This window comes from Rattus norvegicus, chromosome 17 (assembly GCF_036323735.1).
Source record: "Rattus norvegicus strain BN/NHsdMcwi chromosome 17, GRCr8, whole genome shotgun sequence".
Lineage (NCBI taxonomy): Eukaryota > Metazoa > Chordata > Mammalia > Rodentia > Muridae > Rattus > Rattus norvegicus.
Genome location: NC_086035.1, coordinates 63,352,416 through 63,374,298, shown reverse-complemented (window position 1 = coordinate 63,374,298; position 21,883 = coordinate 63,352,416). Strand labels below are relative to the sequence as shown.

The 21,883-nt window shown below is 39.5% G+C and overlaps 1 protein-coding gene across 20 annotated transcripts in view; it reads right to left on the bottom strand.

The window, feature by feature from the left end:
• Positions 1 to 21,883, bottom strand: part of Ryr2 (ryanodine receptor 2) — a 585,615-nt gene that overhangs the window by 292,843 nt on the left and 270,889 nt on the right. For all 20 annotated transcript variants that reach the window (XR_005495333.2, XR_010058952.1, NM_032078.3 and 17 more), the window contains 2 exons: positions 18,147 to 18,221; positions 16,087 to 16,243 (listed from right to left, as the gene is read on the bottom strand). Coding sequence is in view for 18 of the 20 variants with exons in the window: in NM_032078.3 (NP_114467.2) it covers positions 16,087 to 16,243; positions 18,147 to 18,221 (232 nt within the window). In the remaining 2 variants the exon portion in view is untranslated. The remainder of the gene's footprint in view (positions 1 to 16,086; positions 16,244 to 18,146; positions 18,222 to 21,883) is intronic.

Sequence of the window (21,883 nt, the reverse complement as noted above, 5' to 3'; positions counted from 1 at the left end):
AAAAATCAGACCTCAGTTGCAAAATAGACACAGCAGCTGCAGCTGTCTGATAACAACAGAGTGGGCTAAGAAAATGTAAGTCTTTCCCAGGTCAAGATGCTCCTTTTTGGTGTATCGACCTCCTTGTGGTTTAACCAGGTGCTATAAACCAATTAGCTTAAAGGCCAACATTCCTTTCCCCTCTTATGTAATGCCAAGGCTTGGAAACCCTCACTTGTGGTTTCTTCCTTTATAAACCCCCTTCCCCTAGACCTCGGGGTCGCTCTCCTTCCTGTTGCATCAGGAAGGTATGTGGCCCAAGCTTAAGCTTGAATAAAGACTCTCATGTCCTTGCATCCGAGTTGTGGTTCTTGGTGGTCTCTGGGGTTTTTGCAATCTGGGCACAACAACTCAAAGGATTGAAACTAGAGCTCACAAGGGTTTGCAAAGGTATCTTTAGTCACTGTGATGGCGGATCAGAAATGCACTGTGTGGAGGATCCAGCACATGAGCACAGGCGTGCAGGGGTCAGAGAGGGCATGGATCTTCCAGAGATTGAGTTCTAGGCAGCTGTTAGCCTCCCAATGTGAATGGGTTCTGGGAACCAAACTCTACAAGCAGGTCCTTAACTTCTCTTCAAGACAAGTAGCTTCTTCTATATGGGACCAAAGGAAGAAGGGGTTTGTTCACTAAGGGCATAGCTTGGGTAGTCTAAGATGATCACTGGCCAATCAAGACTACTGTGAGTCTTCCTTCCCTCAATAAATCTGATTTTAATTACACATACAGACATAAAAATGGAAAACAGGAGATTCTCCCTAAAAATTCCTTAAAACCTTGGAGACACGGTTTGCCTTATTTGCACATATGCCCCAAACCTGCCTAGGCTGGACTGACCTTTTAATCCTTCTAGAACTGAAGAAACTCTAAGTTGAATGGCTGTTAAGGTGATAAGAAACTTATCCTATAACCTAAAGAGGGTTATCCCTATGGCTCACTGGAGGGTTCCAGGTTGCTAACAAGTTGCTGGATGCATTGATTTATGGAAGGGATAGAATGCACGGTACTTCCAGGTAAAGATTCCAGGTTTCTGAGAGCATTATTGGAAGAAGGGTATGCGAATACCAAACCTGGCAGAGTCCTAGGCTGCAAAGCCATTCCCTATGCTCATCTGTCTCAGGTGTGTTGAAAAACAAAAAGGATAGAGTTGGGGCTGGAGAGGTGGCTCAATGGTTAAAAGCACTGACTGCTCTTCCAGAGGTCCTGAGTTCAAATCCCAGCAACCACATGGTGGCTCATGACCACCTGTAAAGAGATCTGATGCCCTCTTCTGGTGTGTCTGAAGACAGCTACAGTATATGTATATATAATTAATAAATAAATCTTAAAAAAAAAGATAGAGTGTCAGAAACCAAGACGATGGCATGGCTAAAAGCTTCCAACAGAAAGTAAGCTCACATATAGTAGAAGCAGCAGATTAGGCAAGTGACTGTCAGGCAAAAACCCCACACCAGCTCCCCTTCCTCAGATCACGGTCTTCAGTTGTCACATTGAGTTTTAAATAATATTTTTAGATTGAGCTACTACACTTTAGAAAATTGAGATTAGTTGTACTTCTCATGGATAACTATTATAATATTCAGAAAAATTCCCCCCCCCCCAAAAAAGGAAAAAAATGGATAGTAGAACTCCTTAGAAAGACAAACATCATTTAGCCTAGCTTACAGGCACCAGCCTTTTCCTCAGGGTATACCTGGCTCTGTAAGAACAACTCAGGCAAAAGGAATCAATTGTCTCTCTGACTTGAGGTATCAAAAGTGACGCACTGAGATGCAAAGGGATCCAAAACCTTTACAGAAACCCATCCAAATTCTTGTCAACCCATGCCTTGTGTATACAGAGAGGAGGTTCAGAATAATGGCAGCCGGTGGAACTGAGAGACTGAGTAGAAAGGCAAACAACTGTTCACTGCCAAAGACACGGGTTTCAGTCTAGCAGGGTCACCTGCCTGCAAGGCTGAAATAAGTCTCCGCAGGGTGTCATTTCTGATATCCATTATACTGTCAAAGGAAACATCATGAAAAGGAAGTGAGGTGTAAATGTGGATCCTGATAGTACAGCTAAAAGACAAAGACCTTAAGACAGCTATTTTTTTATGTTTCTATTTGTGTGTGTGTGTGTGTATGTGTGTGTCTGTGTGTGTCTGTGTGTGTCTGTGTGTGTGTATTTACATGTGTGTGAGCACATGTATGGGTATAGTTACATGTGTGTTCTTGTGTAGGTAGAAGTTTATGTTTGATGCTTGGAGCTATTGCTCGTCCACTTGATGCAATGAGGCAGTCTCTCAATCAAGGCTATAGTTCATTGATAAAGTCTCCACAGCCACCTTGCTCTGGAGATCCCTGTTTCTGTCTTCCCAGCCTGGAGCCCACCAGGCATTTATATAAGTTCTAGGGATCCAAACTCTGGTCCTCATGCATGTGCCCCAAGCAAGTTAACCACTGTGCCCCCTCCCTATCCACTAAAGCATCTATTATACATATAAAACATACTGAAGTGCCAAGAAAATCCTTTACCCATACAAGGAATACACCAATAAGTGATCTCTGCCAGAAAATGCAGTATATATTTAAAGCATATACACACACACACACACACAGAGAGAGAGAGAGAGAGAGAGAGAGAGAGAGAGAGAGAGAGAGAAGAGAAGAGAAGAGAAGAGAAGAGAAGAGAAGAGAAGAAAAGAGAGAGCAATAATCAGAATATTGGAGTAGCTGGATAACACTGGAGCTAGAAGACAGAAGGTCAATGAGATTGAAAATAACAGCAGCAGTATCCAATCTGAAAATTATACTGATATCAAAAGGGCTCTCTCTAACTGCGAGACATGGTGGCTCAGACATGTGACCGCAGCAGTGGGATTATAAGCTCAGTGAGGGGACTGTAGTGAAGCTGAGGCCAGCTTGTAGCATGTACAGTTATAAGTTCTAGACAAGTCTTGAAAGTTCAGAGCAATATCCCATCTTGTGCAATGCAATCTGAAGCAAATCAAACCAAAACACAAGCTAAGATACTCTGCCATTAAATAGAAACTTTCCCCAAAAGGCAATATAGTTTAGTTTGCACACCTAGTATCAAGCACCTGTTGTAGCCAGTTAAAGAAACCCTAATATCATTGCTATCATCTGGGCTTTCGTTCATTCATAACTATTTTTCTCTGTTTTTAGATCTTGGGGACTCTGATTTCTCAAAGAAATATGTTCAACCCATTATTGTGTATACATGCTATTTCTTCTCCTTTTACTTATATATTGGCATGAATACTGCCTTCCACTACCAATCAGTGGGCTCTTTACTGAAATTAACCAAAATTGTTCTGTGTCCTCAGAACCTGATCATGGTCTGCAAATGTCAGGCTCTTTAAACAAAACCAAAAGAATTTTATTTTTTAATCGTGTGCACTTATGTATGGGTATGCCCAACTCAATGCAAGTAACGACGGCCGGAAGAGGGCATCAGATCTCTCAGAACTGCAGTTAGAGTTTGTTGTGAGCTGTCCCGTGTGTATTCTTGGAATGGAGCTCCTGCCCTCGGCACTGGTATTCTTAAATTCTGAGTCATCTGCTTAGGCACATAAAAGGCCACTTGTCAACAACAATGTCCTGCATGAATAAATTAAGGACTACATATCCCTTCTTATGTCCCACAGAAAGCGTGCCAACAAACTACTCAAATAATTCCAATCAGGAGATGGCTTTAAAAAATAGAAAGAATACCCCCAAAATGGGCACACTAATCTGGCTTGTTATGAAGTGGAAACTACTTCTGCGCCAACGGTGGCCTTTAGTAAGTGGCACAGAAGCACACTAAAAACTAGTGCTGGAAAACTGCTATCTGGACTCTTCTAGTTCTGGCTAAAATCCATCATATTTCTATACCAGCACTGGATAACCAAATGGGAGAGGGAAACTGACAGGTCCTTAATCTTGGTTATTGACAATCTTACTCGTTTTTAATTACACATTAAGTTATCAATATTAGCTTTTTAAATACCCATCTCTTTATGACAAGCAGCAGCTAAAGTTAAGAAAAACTAAGAAGTCAAAAGAGAACACACAGCAGTGGAAACAGCTCAGCAGGGGAGGTATTTACTGACAAGACTGAGGACCTGGGTTTTAAGCCTGGAACTCATACGGTGGAAGGAAAGAACAATTGCCAAAAGTTGTTCTCTGATCTCCATATGAGTTCTGTGGCACATGAGCATACACACACATACACATACACACACATACACACACATGCATATATACATACATGCACATACACATGTACATACACACATGCATACACACATGCACACACATTGACACACATACGTACAGGCACACACACATATACACATACACACATGCATGTGTACACACGTGCACACAGGCACACACATACATACATATACACACATGTAAACACACATACACATACATGCTCACACGCACATGCACACACACATATACACATACACAAACATACACACACACATACTAAATAACAAAAAGGGTAAAGGTTTAATGCGTTTATTTTATGATACCAGAATATAATGAGGATAGGTGGTCACTGGGGACTGGGAAATGGGTCACAAAATTATCCCATTAACCAAACTGCACTATGGGTGTTGTCCTTCCTTAGCCAGCCCTCAGGTACCAGCAGACACAGCTATACAATATGGTCCTAAACATATAGGGCTCCCCCCGATTCTGCTTCTCTGACTGCGAAGCCTCTCATCTCACAGGAGGGTCTGAGCTATTCCCTCTCATGCTGACTGCCATTGAAAAGAACTGGGATACATGTGACCAAATCTCTCTGTCTCCTGGGAAAACCATCATTTCCACTACTTTCTCTCATTTTCTTAGCTCCTGTCTGCAGAGGTCCCTATATGCAGCTCCCTTTAATTTAATCCTGAGACAAGTGAAGTTCATCCCCATTTAAGCTTGGAGATTGGGGTTTTCCATTACTAATTGTTTAGGTAGCATGCAAAGTACTAGGTTTCATTAAGACATACACACACACACACACACACACACACACACACACACACTCTTACACTTTGTTCTTATTTCCATTTCTCATCTCCCATCTGTTATACTCTGTTTCTTCCTTGGTGCCCACTAATAATTTTATATAGTTGTTTTTATGAGAAAAGTAATGCAAAAATAAATCTCTATTTTACCTATTTTTAATTAACTAATTTATTTATTATATATATTTCATATACATATATTATATGCATATACATTATATATTTGTATATATGTGCTCTATCTGCATGCAGATACCATCTATGTAGCATGTACACCTGCATGCCAGAGAGGGAATTATAGATGGTTATGAGCCACCATGAGGTTGCTGGGAATTGAACTCAGGACCTTTAAAAGAATAGCCAGTGCTCTTAACCTCTGAGCCATCTCTCCTGCTAATCTTTTTTATCTATTTAATCCCCTAGTCATAGCAGACCTCTGAAGTACAGACAATGACAGGTGAGTGATTTCTCTTCTCTATTGGCTAAGATTTATCACTGAGGCTTAAGTTCAGATCCTGATCTTCCACAGAATTTAATAAAGCTTCAGTTGCTACCATTGCCTAATGAAGATTTAGAACAATCTCTAAATGTCACAAACTCATTCTAGATCAGATGACCCAGAGCAGCAAACTTGGTAGACAGATTATATGGTGCGCTATAAACTGTTAAACTTCGCTCTTTATTTTCTTTGGGTGAGCGTGTTTGCCTTGAGGGCTGGGAGGCTGCCTTCCCAGCATGTGTGAAATCCTGGGCTGGCTCCTCAGAAACACATCTACCAGATCAGAAGCTCAAGTCACCCTCAGCTACAGGGCAAGCCTGAGGGAAGGTAGCATGGAAAGGGAGGGAGGGAAGGAGAGAGGGAGAACTTTGAAATTCGTTTGTCCGAACTAAAAAGTAAAAATCTTCAGTAAGATACTACACGAAGAATCTCTCAGCCTAGAAAGTTTCCATCTATTTTTGCCCTCATCACCACAGTCCTTTTAACGGCATTGCTATCCCATTTGGGGCTGTCATTCCATCACCTCGATGGCAAAAGACTTCTATTCATGGTGCACGAGGGAGGGAAAGCAGGGAGTGCTGCTACCAAGGAGCATGTCAGTGGTATTTTAAGTTTCAAGAAAACTACCCTGGCGTACAATACATATATATCTACCTGGCAGGACTACCTTATGATTAAAACTGACATGGAAAGGTGTCTGTGAGAGCCAGTCAAAGGTTCTAAAAGTAGAAAATATGCCTTAGAAAACCTACAGGTGAGAAATGCATTCTTCATTATATCGACTCGTTTCCTTAACAGGGAGTCCCTGCCGCTTACATTATGAACTGTGTCCTACCTGATCCAATTTCTTCTGACTACACAGGGCTGTCAGCAACCGGTGATTTCTCTGTCAACTCCAGGACTTGAGACTGGCTAGTGAACACCCACACTGGTGTCACAGGTGCTGTTGTAATGACCCCCAAATGACACCTTTCCTGTCAACTAGTAGCATGGGTTTTAGTTTTTTGGTTTGGCTTTTTGTTTGTTTTCTGAAACATTTTTTAAAACCCTTGATAGCTATGAATCCTGAGGAAAAATTATCTTCCTGATCTGCATGTTTTGAGAATATGGTCTTGGGGTGTGGGCCTTCAAGTTGAGTCGCTCCTGTGGAAGGCAAGGAAGACTGAAAGTTCAGTATCTTTGCCTGGAAAACTAACTGATACCATTTCTCAAACTTAAAGGTCAGAAGAGACCCAGGAATGTGATGGTGCCTAGCGGCAGAACTCAACAGGACCAAGGATATTCGTTCACTGGAAAGACGGGATGAGAAGAATGTGTCAACCAGGGACACTAAAACACCACTGAACTAGACATAGCTTCATCAGAGTTGAGGCAGTGCTGGGATCGAACCCAGAGCCTTGTGCATGCTGTGATGGTGCCCCACCCTCCAGCTATGTAACTGGTAGAACTGTGGAACCAACGAGTCCTTTCCTCATTTTTGTTTTGTAAGTTAGGGACCAGATTGGCCTAGAACTCAATCTGTCACCCAGGATGGCCATGAACTTCTTCCCTCCTCAGTAGCTGACATAACGGGCTTGGGTCACCAGGCCAGACTCAGGGTTGATTTTCATTTTGGAATTCATAAATCTGAAGAAACTAACAGAGTCTGAAACAGAAGTTTATCATTTCTCCTCACACATAAGCGACATGCTTACTCTTTCATTCACAGCAACACAGAAATTTTATCTGTCAAGCCATTTAGCCACTGCAGACCTGACACATACCTGAGTTGCAGACACATTGAAAAGAAGACATTTTGTCTTCCAGAAAGGAAGTGCTCATTTTTCTTACTGAAAACAAGGAAAAATACAACATATATTCCCTATCTATCACTGTGCTCTGAGAGGGGGGAATGCATCTCACATCAGGTAGGGGCAGGGGAGCTCGAGTGATAATTTGGGTGGTAATTTACTTGCCTTGCAGACATGAGGACCTGAGTTCTGTCCTCAGAACCCACAGCTGAAAGCTAGCAAACACTTGTACTTCAACCTCTGGGAGTAAAGGCAAGTAGATCCCTGGGACTCACTGACCAGCTAGTCTAGCTTACTTGGTAAATTACAGGCCAGTGAGAGACCCTGTGATGGATGGGAGGACAGCCAAGATTGACTTCTGTCCTCCACAGGCACGTGCACACACATGCATGCACAATTCACTACCATGAACCTACATGCCTATGTATGGGGTATTTGCGTCTTCATGTGGGTTCACATATATGTGTTTATATGTGAGCTCAACATGTATCTTAAAAGTACAGAACTGAGACCAAATTATTACTAATAAGAGAAAAGATAAAACTGTGCATTCCGTTTTCTCTAAAATTTGATAATACAAACACCTTTATTTTGTTTCCATCGGTTTAATGTGTCTTTATCATATAACAGCAGTTAATACTCTGCACCATGAATAAATTTTAATTTCATTAGGCTTCTTTCCAGCTAAAATTCAGTATTTTTGAGTATTATAATCAACACTATTAACATGTTTAATTTTTTTCACAGTCTATATGTGGGAATGTATTTTTAATGTAGATTTCTGTGACATTGACTTTTTCCTGGATTCTCATTTTTATACTGCTATTTTATACTAAATAAAAACTAAGGGGTTGGGGATTTAGCTCAGTGGTAGAGCTCTTGCTAGGCAAGCGCAAGGCCCTAGGTTCGGCCCTCAGCTCCAGAAAAACAAACAAACAAACAAACAAACAAAAAAAAAAACCTAAGCTATCAAAATAGCACTCACTGCTGGGAGTGCTGATTTATACCTATAACCCCAGAACTGAGAAAGATAAAGCACAAAGAGCATGAGTTTGAGGCTAACTCGGGTTATATATTGAATCCCAAATCAATCAGGGCTATATAGAGAGACCCAGCTTCAGAAAAACTTATACAAACATAGCATACCAACTTCTGGACATCAAAAGGCACGTAAGTGGACTTTTCTTTTTAAATATCAGAAACATCTATTTCAAAAAACATTTTCTTCTAATCGAAATTACATAAACATTATCCCAATATTATGCCCTGCCTTATACCTCTTCCACAATAATACTCAAATGTGTTCATAAAAGTGTTTCTGTTAGACAAAGTTTAATTCTAATTACAGCTGTACTTCCCATATGGTTACCGATAAACTTCTGAACATTTACAATCTGTAATTAAAATATTTAAAATAAGTTACACGGAGGAGAGACTGGAGGAATGGCTTAGCAGTTAAGACCGTTTACTGCTCTCATTCAGCATAGAGTTTCCATATTGAATGGTTTACAACTGCCTATAATTCCAAAGACTCCAATGCCCTCTTCTGACATCCATGGGCAGACCCCACATATGTGCATATACATACACACTCATAAATAAAACTAGATCTTTTAAAAACATATAATGGACAGAGTGTCATGTGTTCTAAAACGACTGCGTGATCCAAAAAAAAAAAAAAAAAAAAAAGCACTGACATTTTGGTGGAAGAAGGAGAAGATATAATAACAGGAAACACAAAAAGGTAGATGACAAAGTAAGTCACTTCTCTACTTTTGGACAACACAGAATGAACATCTCAGTCATCCAGTACACACAAGAGTCTTAAGAGCTAGGAATTGATGTTGGGAGAAAAATGCTTAAATCTCAATAGTCAGAGACAGGCTGACGGAAAGACAACATGATCAGGTAGGCCCAAGGCTTGGCAGGTGGAAGGTGTAAGTTTGGAAATTAGATCAGCAGATCTATCTGCAAACTGGGATTTGAGATAACTCTGGAAATGTGCCCAAGCTTTGGACTAAGTTTCTTTGGTCAGCCTAAGTAGAGTCTGGCAATGCCTTGCTTCATTCAGAGTTGCTCTGTCTGTGTACATTAGGAATAAGAACACAGTTGGAATATAAAGAACATATATAATGATGAGATCTCACACATAGAAGAAGAAATCTAAAATAATCTGGAGAAGAGTCTAGACTAAATGCTAGAGGTACTTTCCAGGAGATGCTCCAAGGCACTAATTCTAGGAGACAGACAAGGAACAGAAAGGTGTGGTCCAAACCCCTTTTCTCAGAGACATCAGATCCTACCAACTGTCAAATGCGGTATATGCTATCTCTCACTTAAGTGCTGCAAATGTTAGGAAAATGTCTTTAAAATGACGAGCCTGAGGCAGGAGAGGCGGCTCAGCCTGTAAAGGCACTTGCAGCACACATCTGGTGATGAGTTCAATCCCAGGAACCCATGTAAAGGTGGGTAAGGCAGACAAAGGGAACAGACTTAGAAAGGCTGTCCTATGCCCTCCATAGGCATGGACCACCCCCAATGACAGTAAGTTAAATATACACTTACAAAAACAATTTTATAGCTGTAAAAGGTAACATTCATAAGCTAGTTCAAAAGATGTAATTGATTTTTATCGAAGTCAACTCTCTGTAGTTTCTAAGATCGAAGTCCCCTAAAACTTTCCTGTCCTTGGATCAAAAACAGTTCAACTTCCAAAAAGGGAGGAATCACCAGTATTTAAAGACTTTCAGTGTGAAAATAACCCAAAATTTCAAACGCAAAGCAGTTGCTAAATGCACCATCATCAATCTAAAATACAGAATGTTGAATTGCCCAAGTTTCACTATAAAAGAAATGTTGGAGAATAAGACATTTTATTAAATATTGATTAAACCCAACAGAGTACATAATTAAGTTTGTTTACTGTTAATATTTCTTAAAAGTTGTAATAAAGACAAGGGGTTATTTTTGAATGACAAATTCGAGTGATAATTTTGAAGGTAAATTATCCTAATTTGCCCTTGTCTAAATTATTGCATTCTCCTTTTAAATTTTCTCATTCGTTTCTTGAGTGTACATGTGTGTGTGTGGGTGGGTGTTTGCAAGGGCATCAGAAGACAACTGTGAGCACTGTTTCTTTCAACATGGGTCTAGAGGATCAAACTCAGTTACGCATTGAGCCAACATGTTGGTCTCTGTTTTTCAAATGTACTGTGACAGCTGTTTCTGAACTACGTACTAGAATGGGTGATTTTAAACAGAAATAATATAGGCAGTTGTCTGCACCCCTTGGACAAACCTGTTACCTGATCCTCCAGCAATATTTAAATTTTATTATAATTTTTAAAATTAAGTATCTCACTGCATTCTAGCTCTCCTGCTTGTCAACCTCTCCTCATACACAGTCGCCACTGAGAATTCCCTATAAAGAGCCCGTGTGTGACAACAGGTTCTCAGCAGCCTGCAGGGCTGAGTGGTGCTGTAGACATGGAATAGACAATGAGCTTCAGAGAAAAAGCTCATCACCGCCATGCTCAGACAATGGCCTTGCTGCCTTCGGTGGAGGTGGTAGCATTGTTTGACTGTCACTTCCAGAATAAGAGTTCCTGAATAGAAACCTAGGCAGAGGACCTAGGCAGTAAAATGAATTAAACTACAATATCAAATCCAACACCGACAGAATGTTAGGAGGGCCTTGGAGGGAAAACATATCAAGACACGTTTACAAGATGCACCAAGAGCTTACAAAGTTAGTCTCAGCTTGTGAGGCCCAAAGTTGGCAATGTCATGTATCTGTCTGCTTGTATCCCTTTCCACTCCCTCTCACTGAGGCAGATTCTCTTGCCTGAACCCAGAGCTTATCAACTGACCAGTCTAGCTGGTCAGCTTACTCAGGGATTCTCACTATAGTCTCATCTCGGGCCTGCCTCCTGAGAGCTGGGATTACGGGTGTCTGCCATACTAAGGCCCAATATAAAATCTCCCCTCCCTCACTCTTATTTTCTGATCTTTCTATAGTTTGTGAACTTGAAAGATTAGCATATATTCCTCCACTGCCCACACAAAGGCACAGACTTGGCATTCGTTTTATCTCCTTCAGGTCTATGATTATCAAGATTATTAGTGATTTGGTACATCAATTTTATAACTTCCATGTTCAGTGATTTTTTTTCACTCTTTAGTACCATGAGATGTGTACATTTTGTCACGTGTAATATTTTTATTTACCTGAATCTTATCCCATTGTGCATTCCAGTCAAGCTCCCTTCTCAATCTCAGCTCATGCTGTCCTGGTAGTCCAGCAGACACTGCTTGGCTCTCTGAATAAAGTTTCACTGTAGGTCTCTATCATGGCTTCGATTTCATGGCCCAATACCAACTTATTTTCATTTAAAATTACAGTTTTCTATTCATATATATTGATAAAGTGAATGTAGTGGGCCAGCCTAGCACAGCTTAGGTTCTCTGGTTTCCTCTTTGTCTGGCAAGCTCTGCGCTCGTAGTTCTTCCTGGAAAGTTTCTCATTAGTGTAAGGCTGGAGTGTGAACTCAGCATCTTCTTGCTCACCAACCTCTCTTGTATTACTTTAGTTAACACTACACATAAGTTTAATGCTTATATTATTTTATCTGTTTTTCTAGAGAATGGTTTCTCAAGTTGTTGGTATATTTGAAGAAGGTCTATCTAGTCTAAGCTAGCCTTGAACTCATGATTTTCCTGCCTACTTCTCCCTCAACATCCCTCTGCTTCTACCTCCCAAGCACTGAGATATCATATACATACTGTGGTGTTCAACTTGATCTCTCATTTTTAAAACCTTAGAGGGGACAATGAAAGTTAAAAACAGAGTGGGTGGCAAATAAGGAGTGGGTGGCAAAGCATGATTATGACAATTATAAAAGTGTCAAAATGAAACCTGTTATTTTGTATGCTAACTAAAAAAATCAATAATTCTAAAAAGAAATATATCCATAGCACAGAAGATCACTATGACTCTATCTCACAGGAGTTGACTATAACGCAAGAGATCACTGTGACTCTATCTCTTGGGAGGCGACCATTACACAGAGGTCACTATGATTCTATCTAATAGAAAGTGACCAAGTGTTTCTTCACTTTTCCCTCTTTCCCACCAGCTTTGGAGACATGAATTTTGCATTTGAAACATTAGACTCCAGAAAATATCTTTAGATTTTTCAAATGTAGTTGTGTGGAGTATGTATGTCTCCATGTATGTCTATCTGTGCATGTCTGTGTGTGCCTAAGAGCACCTGCTAATAACACATCTGTATGTGAGGGATCTAAGAAGCAAGCCAGTGTAGCCATTGAATATCTGACAAAATAGACCTCAAATAAAAACTAAGCAAATGAGATATGGATGGCTACTACATATTCATCTAATAAAAAAACACAACAAGAAGACACTGCAACTCTTAACATCTGTGAAGCATACCCAAGAGCACCCAAGTTCATAAAAGAAACGTTAATACAGTTTAAATCACATATTCACCCTCATTTACTGATAGTGGATGACTTCAAAAACCCACTCTCACCAGTGGACAGGCCATCTAGACAAAAACTTAATAGAGAAATGCTGGAGTTAACAGATGTTATAAACCAAATAGACCTAACAGTATTTATAGAACATTTTACCCAAACCAAAAATAAATAAATAAATAAATAAATAAATAAATAAATAAATAAATAAATAAATAAATGCATGCTTTCTCCTCAGCAGCTCAGGGAAATTTCTCCAAAATTGACCACATGCTTGGACACAAAGCAAATCTCAACAGATACAAGAAAACTGAAATAACACCATGACATCCTAGCTGACCAGTACAGAATAAAGCTATTTATTCACAATGGAAACAAGAGGAAGCTTAAAAGCTCATTGACAACTCTCTCCTGAATGAAAATTGAGTCAAGACAGAAAATAAAAAAGAAATTAAAGACTTTCTAAAATTGATTGAAGATGAATATATAACATACCCAAACTTATGGAACATGAGAAAGGCAGTTCCAAGAGGAACGTTTATAGCACTAAGTGCCTACAGAAAAAATAATAATAATAATTGGAGCGATCCCATACTAGGAACTTAACAGCACACCTGAAAGCTCCAAAATAAAAAATTACATCTAAAAGAAGGAGACAGCAAAAAAAATAATCAAACTCAGGGCTGAAAACAACAAAATCAAATCAAACAAATAAAAAGTACATAAAAATCGGGGAAACAGAGTTGTGGATTTTTCTGGAGAAAAATCAGAAAGATTGGCAAACTCATACCCAAATTAACTAAAAGGCAAAGAGAGAATAGAATGTCCAATTTTAACAAAATTAGAGATGGAAATGGGGACATAACAACAGACATTGAGAAAATCCAGAGAATCATAAGGACTACTTAAATAAACCTATTTTCCATTACATTGAAATTATAAAAGAAATTGATATTTTCCTTGATATAGAGCACCTACCAAAGTTAACTCAAGATCAGATAAGCAATTTAAACCAACATATAACCCCTCATGAAACAGAAGCAGTAATTAAGTCTACCAAACAAACCAGCAAACAGAACAAATAAAAACCCAGGGCCAGATGGTCTTAGCATAGAATTTTACCAGACTTTAAAAATATTTTTATATTTTAAAATAGTCTTCAAATTATTCCACAAAATGGAAACAGAAGAATGTTGCCCAATATATTTCATGAGGTTATAGTTACTCTGATATCTAAACCTCATAAGATACCACCCCCTGAAGAAAGAGAATTATAGCCAATTTCCCTTATAAACATAGATGCAAAAATTCTCAATCAAATACTTGCAAACCAAATCCAAGAACATATCAAAAAGATCATTCGCCATGATCAGGTTAGCTTCAGAGACAAAAATAAGTATGAATCAACACACATAAATCAATAAATGCAATCCACCATACAAGCAAACTGAAAGAAAAAAATTATCATCTCATTAGATCCACCTTTGGAAAAAGAAAATCCAACACTCCCTTCACAATAAAAGTCACGGAGAGATTAGAGGAACAGGAAGCACGCTTCATAATAAAGGCAGTTTACAGACAGCCCATAACCAACATCAACTTAAATGGAGACTATCTCTCAGCAATTCCATTCAAAGCAGGAACAAGTCAAGGTGTCCACCCTGACATCTTGGTGCTACTGCTGATGATAACACCAATACAATTCACCGAACATGGAGAAGTCAAGCTGGTGTTTGCACACAGCCTTCATCCCGATGGCTTAGCATCTTTGGTACAGTTAGGTATTTAGCATGCTACCAAAAGAGAAACATGAACACCAACGTGCCCAGAGACCCTTTGATCTACAATACTGTCCTGCCTACAAGATATCTCATGTAACAGGGGCACAAAGCTTCTAGGAGTAACCAACAAACGACAGGGTTAAGACTCACTCCACACGGTTGAACCTGTATCTAACACTGCTTGAGTGACCTAAGAACCCAAAACCAGATAACCCAGGTTCATAAAGAAAAACCAAATAATACTGTCTCTTTTTTAAATAGCAATAAAGTGACTCCTGATAACATTCTGCTATACTCATAGGTCAGTGCCTTGCTCCACCATGACCAGAGAAGCTGCCTCCTGCAGCAGATGGGAACACACACAGAGACCAACAGCAAGACAGTATACAGAGAATGGAGCACTCAGAACGTCTCCGTCAAATCCTTCCTCTCAAGGCTCGGGGGACCGTGTGGTAAAGAAGGCAGAAAGAGAGGCAGAGGAAGACATTAAGAAAACAAGCCCCTCTAGATCAACACGATCAAATCGTCTATGAACTCACAGAGACTGAGGCAGCACGCACACGGCCTGCATAGGTCTATACCAGATGGAGTCATGGAGGTGAAAGGTCAAATGGACACATACCCCAATCTCTAGCTCAGAAGCTGTCTCCAACTGATAACCATTTGCAAATCAAAATTAGCTTCCTCCCAAGGAGTCTCACTGGGAAAGCAAACTGTTCTTAGGGCTCGGCTGTGTACCCAGGAGTAGAAGCCAAAAGAAAAGGAACTCAGTGTTATCATTGGAGGTTTCTTGTCTCATGATGTGATGTCGGGGCTCTTCCTTTTTTAATCTTTAATTTCTATTATTTTTAAAAAATTGTATTCATATATTTTTCTCTCTTTTTAACCTACATCCTTTACATTGTGGCTCCCAGTGAAGTGTTTTTTCTGGGATTCCTGAGCATGCAAACCAGCGGGTTTCTGCATACATATCTGTTTCTTGGGCTCTTTCTTTCTGTTAGTTTTGTCCTATTCTGCTGTGTTAACTTTTGTTCTACCTTAATATATTTTATTTTACATTATTATCCCTTAAAAGCCCTTTTATTTTCCAATGACAGAAAGGGGATGGGTCTGAATTGGAGGGGGTGGGGAAGGAAAGCAGAGTAGTAGAGGGAGGAGAAACCATAATCTGGATATATTATTGAGAAAAACCATATTTTTAATAAAAAGAAAAATATAGGTCTTTATAGTTTAAAAGAAAGAAAAGTAAAGACATCCAGAAGGAGCTGGAGAGTGCGTTTTAACTGAAACAGGAAATTATGAGGCCAGCAGGCCATCTCAGGGCTAGTTTCAGTAGTTTTGGGAATCTGACTTGATAGAGATGTTGGGGAGCGGGGATGAGAAAACTTCACACCTGTTCTTCCCAACAACAAAGAAACAGAGCAGGGCCACATGGTCAGAAACCACAAAATGACACAGTTTTACCTTGGAAGACCGGAAGGCAAACGCCGTTGATTTTACATCAGCTTTTTCTTTGTCCATGAGTAGAAGGTTCTTGTCTTCCATGAGGCTTAAGTATTTTCCTGTCGTGACGTGCCGCAGTCGGAATGGCTGGCCCCATCTTATGTGACTTCCACTCCACCTGGCAAAACAACCAGAACTTGATCCAACCTCATCACCATCAGAGAAGCAGCCATTGAAATGTAGGCATGTGAGTCTGCATGTGTGTGCACACAGGCGTGGATAAACACTATGAATGGGATATACAGACACATGCTACACGTCTGTATGTATAAACATCTTAGAACCAGGTGCAAAGGGAGGAGACAGACTGAGAAACTGCAGGGAAACTCACAGCTTTTATAATTATAGGGAGAAATGACTTTAAATATGTAGCTATACTACTTCCCTTAATTTATATACTATAAAAAAGGAGAGCCTAATTTTTATGTGTACAGATGCATATCTAACAAAACTTCCCTTTTAAACTTAGTAATGTCAAAAGTAGAGGTGTTTAGGTGGATTTAATCAATGTAATATTTATATCAAAGACAACTGTTTTTAATTATTAAACATTAAATATTGTGAATATGGAATGTTTTATGTTATATGCTAACAGAACGATATAAAGGTTTAAAAGAACATTTTGTTGCTAGAGAGAATGCTAGAAGAAGGACAACTCGGGTAATCACAGAACCCACCACTCTGAAGTAAAATCTCTCCAGGGACTCATGCAAACGGAAAAGAGGAGTAATAAGCACCCGTCACCATGAATACGAGTTTGAGTGTTCTTAAGTAAATGAAGGTGAGTGTTAACTCATAGTCACTTGATTGTTTGGAAAGCAGAAGTGAAGCCACTTGATTTTAAACCATCACTTCTTGAGGTGAGGTTTCAGAGTGCATGCCTTTAATCCTAGCACTTAGGAAGCAAAGACAGGTTAATCTCTGAATTCAAAGCTAGCCTGGTCTACACAGCAAGTTACTGGGCAGCCAGGGCTACCCTTTTCTCAAAAAACAAAACAAAACAAAACCACTACCCCTTTAATATATAGGAGGTTATTTTCCACCCATCGGTTTAAACTGATCAGGATAATATTCAGAATGTACCATGTTTTCTGAGATTACTGTTTAGAATACCCGAGCAAAATGACTTCAGACACTAATTATTGTATTCATCATTAAATAGGCAGATGGCTCACATTTTAAAAATCTACAGACACTGACTCTGGTAAAACAGTCCTGGCCCTCACCCAAGGAGTCTGTATCTACAGCAATTAAGTTCTTTTAGAAAATGTAATATTTTAGAAAAATATATTGACAACTTAGTGCATTTGAAACAAAGACTAAACCTTCCAATTATTTTGTAAAAGTTCTTACTAATATAGTAGAGTTGTCTGAAACAGTTTAAAGCTCTACCTTTACCAGTGATGCAGCATTTAAACGGACTAAAATGCGCTCTTTAGATAACTTCTAAACATACCAGAAATATGTGTACATTGTGCGCATCTGAATTCTTACTGCTATGATGAATACTGTGGTGATTTTGGCTACTATACAGAATTTCCCACTCCTGTATCAAGGTACTTGTGAGTCAAGTTCATAGTCTCTGCAAATAGCTGTTGAACTGTTCGTATCCATGGACACCTTTAGAAGTTTAAATCCACAGTCTTTCAGGCTTCAGGTGAGTGACGGGCTTGCAGATAACTTGTCCTGCTTCCAAATCTGACATCACTCTGTCCTAGCAGTGATTTATGACAGGAAGATGCCAGGTGTGGATGAGATGATGTTACAAAGCAAGAGAGACCAAAGGCAAAGGCAGGCTGTATGCAATTACGAAATGAGACTATTCTTGGGTCCTGCACCTGGTGAATCAATACAGAAGAGGCAGAAAGAGACAAGAGGAGCAAACGGTTGGACACTACATTTGTCTTCCATGCTGTTTGCTGCTGGAGCTAATAGGACCATCTCACCCTGAATTGGAAGCCAAAGGCATTGACCATCCCGTACCCTCAGAACTTTAGGCTGGGTTTAGAAGTTCTACTTACGCGACTCTTAGGGTCTCTAGTCTCCAGAGGGAGCGGGCATGAACTGATACAGCACCACCTTCATAATGGACTGTTCTGTTGACATAAAAAAAAAGTTTAACAGGTTTCATTCCTTGAACTCTACTTTTTAAGCAAATTGAAAGAAGGCAGGGTGAGGAAAAGGCTGTAAATGTTAAAGATCTACTGTGAGGCAGGAGATAACACAGCTGGGAATAAAAATAAATTAACACTGATCAACATAAGTTCTTCCTTATTAAACATTTATTTAACCATATTCTGTCCCCATTAGTTACCCATATTAACATAATATTAATGTTGTTTCATAACTTCCCTCTACAGGACATACTTTTACCAACTTTGGCCATGGAAGTACAAGCTTAACAGCTTAGGTGTCGTTTTATATATTATTATATAAAGATATGCACATAATTGTTCATGGCTCTGAATTTGGCTTTCATTGTTTAAAATACTTCCAAGAAATGTAAAAGGATTGATTCAGTATTTTAATACAGTCATCTGTAATTTACACCCATAGGCAATGCATAACAAAATATAAACTGATACATAAAATATAAAGAGAGGGAGCTGGAGTGATGGGTCTGTGGTCCAGAACACTTGCTCCTCTTGGAGAGAACCTAAGTTTGGTTCCTAGCATTCATGTTGTATGACTCACAATTTCATGTTCCTCCAGCACCAGGTGAGTTGACCACTTCTAGCATTCATAGGCACCCATATGCACATGCACATACACATAAGTACATAAGTAGAAATAAAAATCTTCAATATATAACTTGCCCATAATGATCAAATTATGTGCAAAGGTACACCTCAGGATGTCTATCACATGTACCCAAATGCCCAAATACTCCTAATAATATAAGATGTCAAGAAACTTACATAAATTAGCCAAACTGGTCTTTATAACCACCTTTCAACACTGTTTCAAGAAAACCAAGGATTGTAAATACACCCCATGTCTTTTCCCCAGGGCTTCAGCCTCCTCTCTAGAATATTTCCCCATGATCTAAATATACACAGGAATGTTTTCTTTCAAAGATAACACCAACATCTTGCTTCTCCTCTCCAGCCTCCCTCTCTGTCTCAGTGCCATCTACCTCCTGTTGGTTTTCCTTGTGATCCAATCTCACTCCAAGACCTGTTTCTCTATGGAAATAGAGTTTGCTGCAGCCATTAAACAACCTTCCTGTCACCAACTCCAATAGACTTAAAAAAAAGATTCTGAAACCCCTTGCTATCCAGGCCATGTTTCTATCACCTTCCTTGCCTGCTTCACCTCTGTATCCCTTTTGACAACACTTTTTACTCTATCATTATTGAGGAATTTTTCAAATATACACAAAAAAATTGAGTACCTTGCACACCCAGTTCAAACTTCAACAATTATCAGCATGGGACCAACCCTGCTTACAGCCTCTAACTACCTCTCCACAGACATCCTTTGGCATTATAAAATATTTGGTCAATTTTCAAATGTTCTAAATTATCTCACAAAATCTTTTCTTCCATGGCTTTTATCAAGAGTCAAGCAAGATGTTCATATTGGTTAGCTATCCTCTTTATTCTAAAGGAGTTCTCTCTCTCTCTCTATCTCTCTTTCTCTCCTTCTCCTCCTCCTTCTCCTCCTCCTCCTCCTCCTCCTTCTCCTCCTCCTCCTCCTCCTCCTTCTCCTCCTCCTCCTCCTCCTCCTTCTCCTCCTCCTCCTCCTCCTCCTTCTCCTCCTCCTCCTCCTCCTCCTCCTCCTCCTCCTCCTCTTCGGGTGCATGCTTTGTTTGTGTTGTTTGGTTTCTTCCTTCTTAATATTTATCTTATGAAAATTTTTGTTCCATTCAAATTTCCATAATCTGATCTTTCTAACTGTCCCCATGGTGATGGAATTACAGGTAGTTGTGAGCTGCCTAATATAGGTGCTGGGAACTGAACTCAGATTCTCCACAACAACAGCAAGAGCTCTTGCCATGGAGCAACGTCTCCAGTGTCATGGTGTCCTCATTTCTAAATCTATGTCTAACTATAATTGCTTATTCAATTTAGATGTTTTTTTATAATAGCACTTCAGAAAGCCATGTTTCCCACTGCCTGTGATAATACAACCATCAGAGAGAACGTAACACCTGGCTGTTCAGTTCTTATGATCTAGCAACATGTTCAGCAACATCCTCAGCTGTCTACAGTAACCAGAAGGACTCTAGATACAACAGTGAACACTTTCAACAGCAGTGACTTCCTGGCATGGCATATGCAATAATCACGTGAGAAACTATCAAAAAACGCTATGCCATGTCCCCACCAATGCTCAATAAAGTAGATGTGGAGTTTGGCTCCTTTTAAAGTCTTCATCCAATGAGGAGCCAAAACTTGGACCCCATGGTGTAGATGGGTATCCCCTTGGCGGTACACCTGCTGTGTGGAGTTGGACATATCTTAGCTACAGGGTATTTTTCCTACATTATAGGATATCTACAGCAATGGCCCCCTTACCAACTAAATGCCAGCCTCCCATCAGTTGGTACAAGCAAAACTGCCTGTCACATTGCTTAATGTCCCTCATGAGACAAAAGCAACCCTAGAACAGCACTACTGATGCAGGTGAATGAATATTAACCTTTAGTGGGGTATATTTTTTCAAAATCCTCTTAAAGCACAAGTTGGCCCCATGGCTAGAGTTTCTGATTGAGGTCAAGGGTGAAACCTATGCATCTACATTTCCCATAAGCCCCTGGGTGAAGTATATTCTGCAGGTTGACATTTTGAGAGCTATGGGGAGAGTTATTTCATTGGGTTTCTTAACCTTGGTTATATAGAAGAAGCATGTCAGCAGCTTTAGGAAATTTTAGGCAGAGAACACTCAGGCTAAGAAATCAAAGTCTTCAGGTACATGCTTAAAACATAAATGAAAAATAATCTGGACATTTTACTTCACTGTGTGTATATACACAAATGATGAGACATTGATGCTACCATAGGTAGATAACAGATAGATGATAGGTGATTAATAGATAGATGATAGATGACAAATAGATAATAGATGATTAACAGATAGATAAATGATAGGTAGATAATGATGATAGATGATTGATAGATGATAGATGACAGATAATAGATAAATAGATAGATGCAAACAGAGGCTGAAAGATGGAAGATAGAAATATGATAGGTAGAGGTAGGCAGGTGAAGAGAAGGATGGCAGGCAGATAGATGAATAAAGATTAGTAGATAGATGGTTGATGAACGATATATAGATGATAGAGTTTATATAACTCTGACTTTAATAAAAGTCTTCTGTTTCACCATAAAGAACAGTGTCTTAGATACATTTTTTAAATATCTGTTAATTTTTTTATGCATATGGGAATGTTGTCTGCATATATGCCTTGCATCCCATGTATTACTGGTGCCCACAGAGGCCAGAAGGGGGTATCAGATCCCCTGGAATGGGAGATACAGACAGCTGTAAGCCATCATGTGGGTGTTGGGAATTGAATCTAAGTCCTCGCAAGAACACCCAGTGTTCTTAACCTCTGAGTCATTTCCGCAATCCTCTAGACTCCTTGTCATGTTTTCTTCTAATGGTTAGCAATGAAATTTAGAAATGTAATTTTAAAAAAACCTAACCATTTAGAAAATGAAGAGACTTTCCCAGGATCAAAAGAAATTGAAGATTTATTGTACCAGGAACAAAATGAAGATAGGACCATTTCACAACATCTGTGACTTGC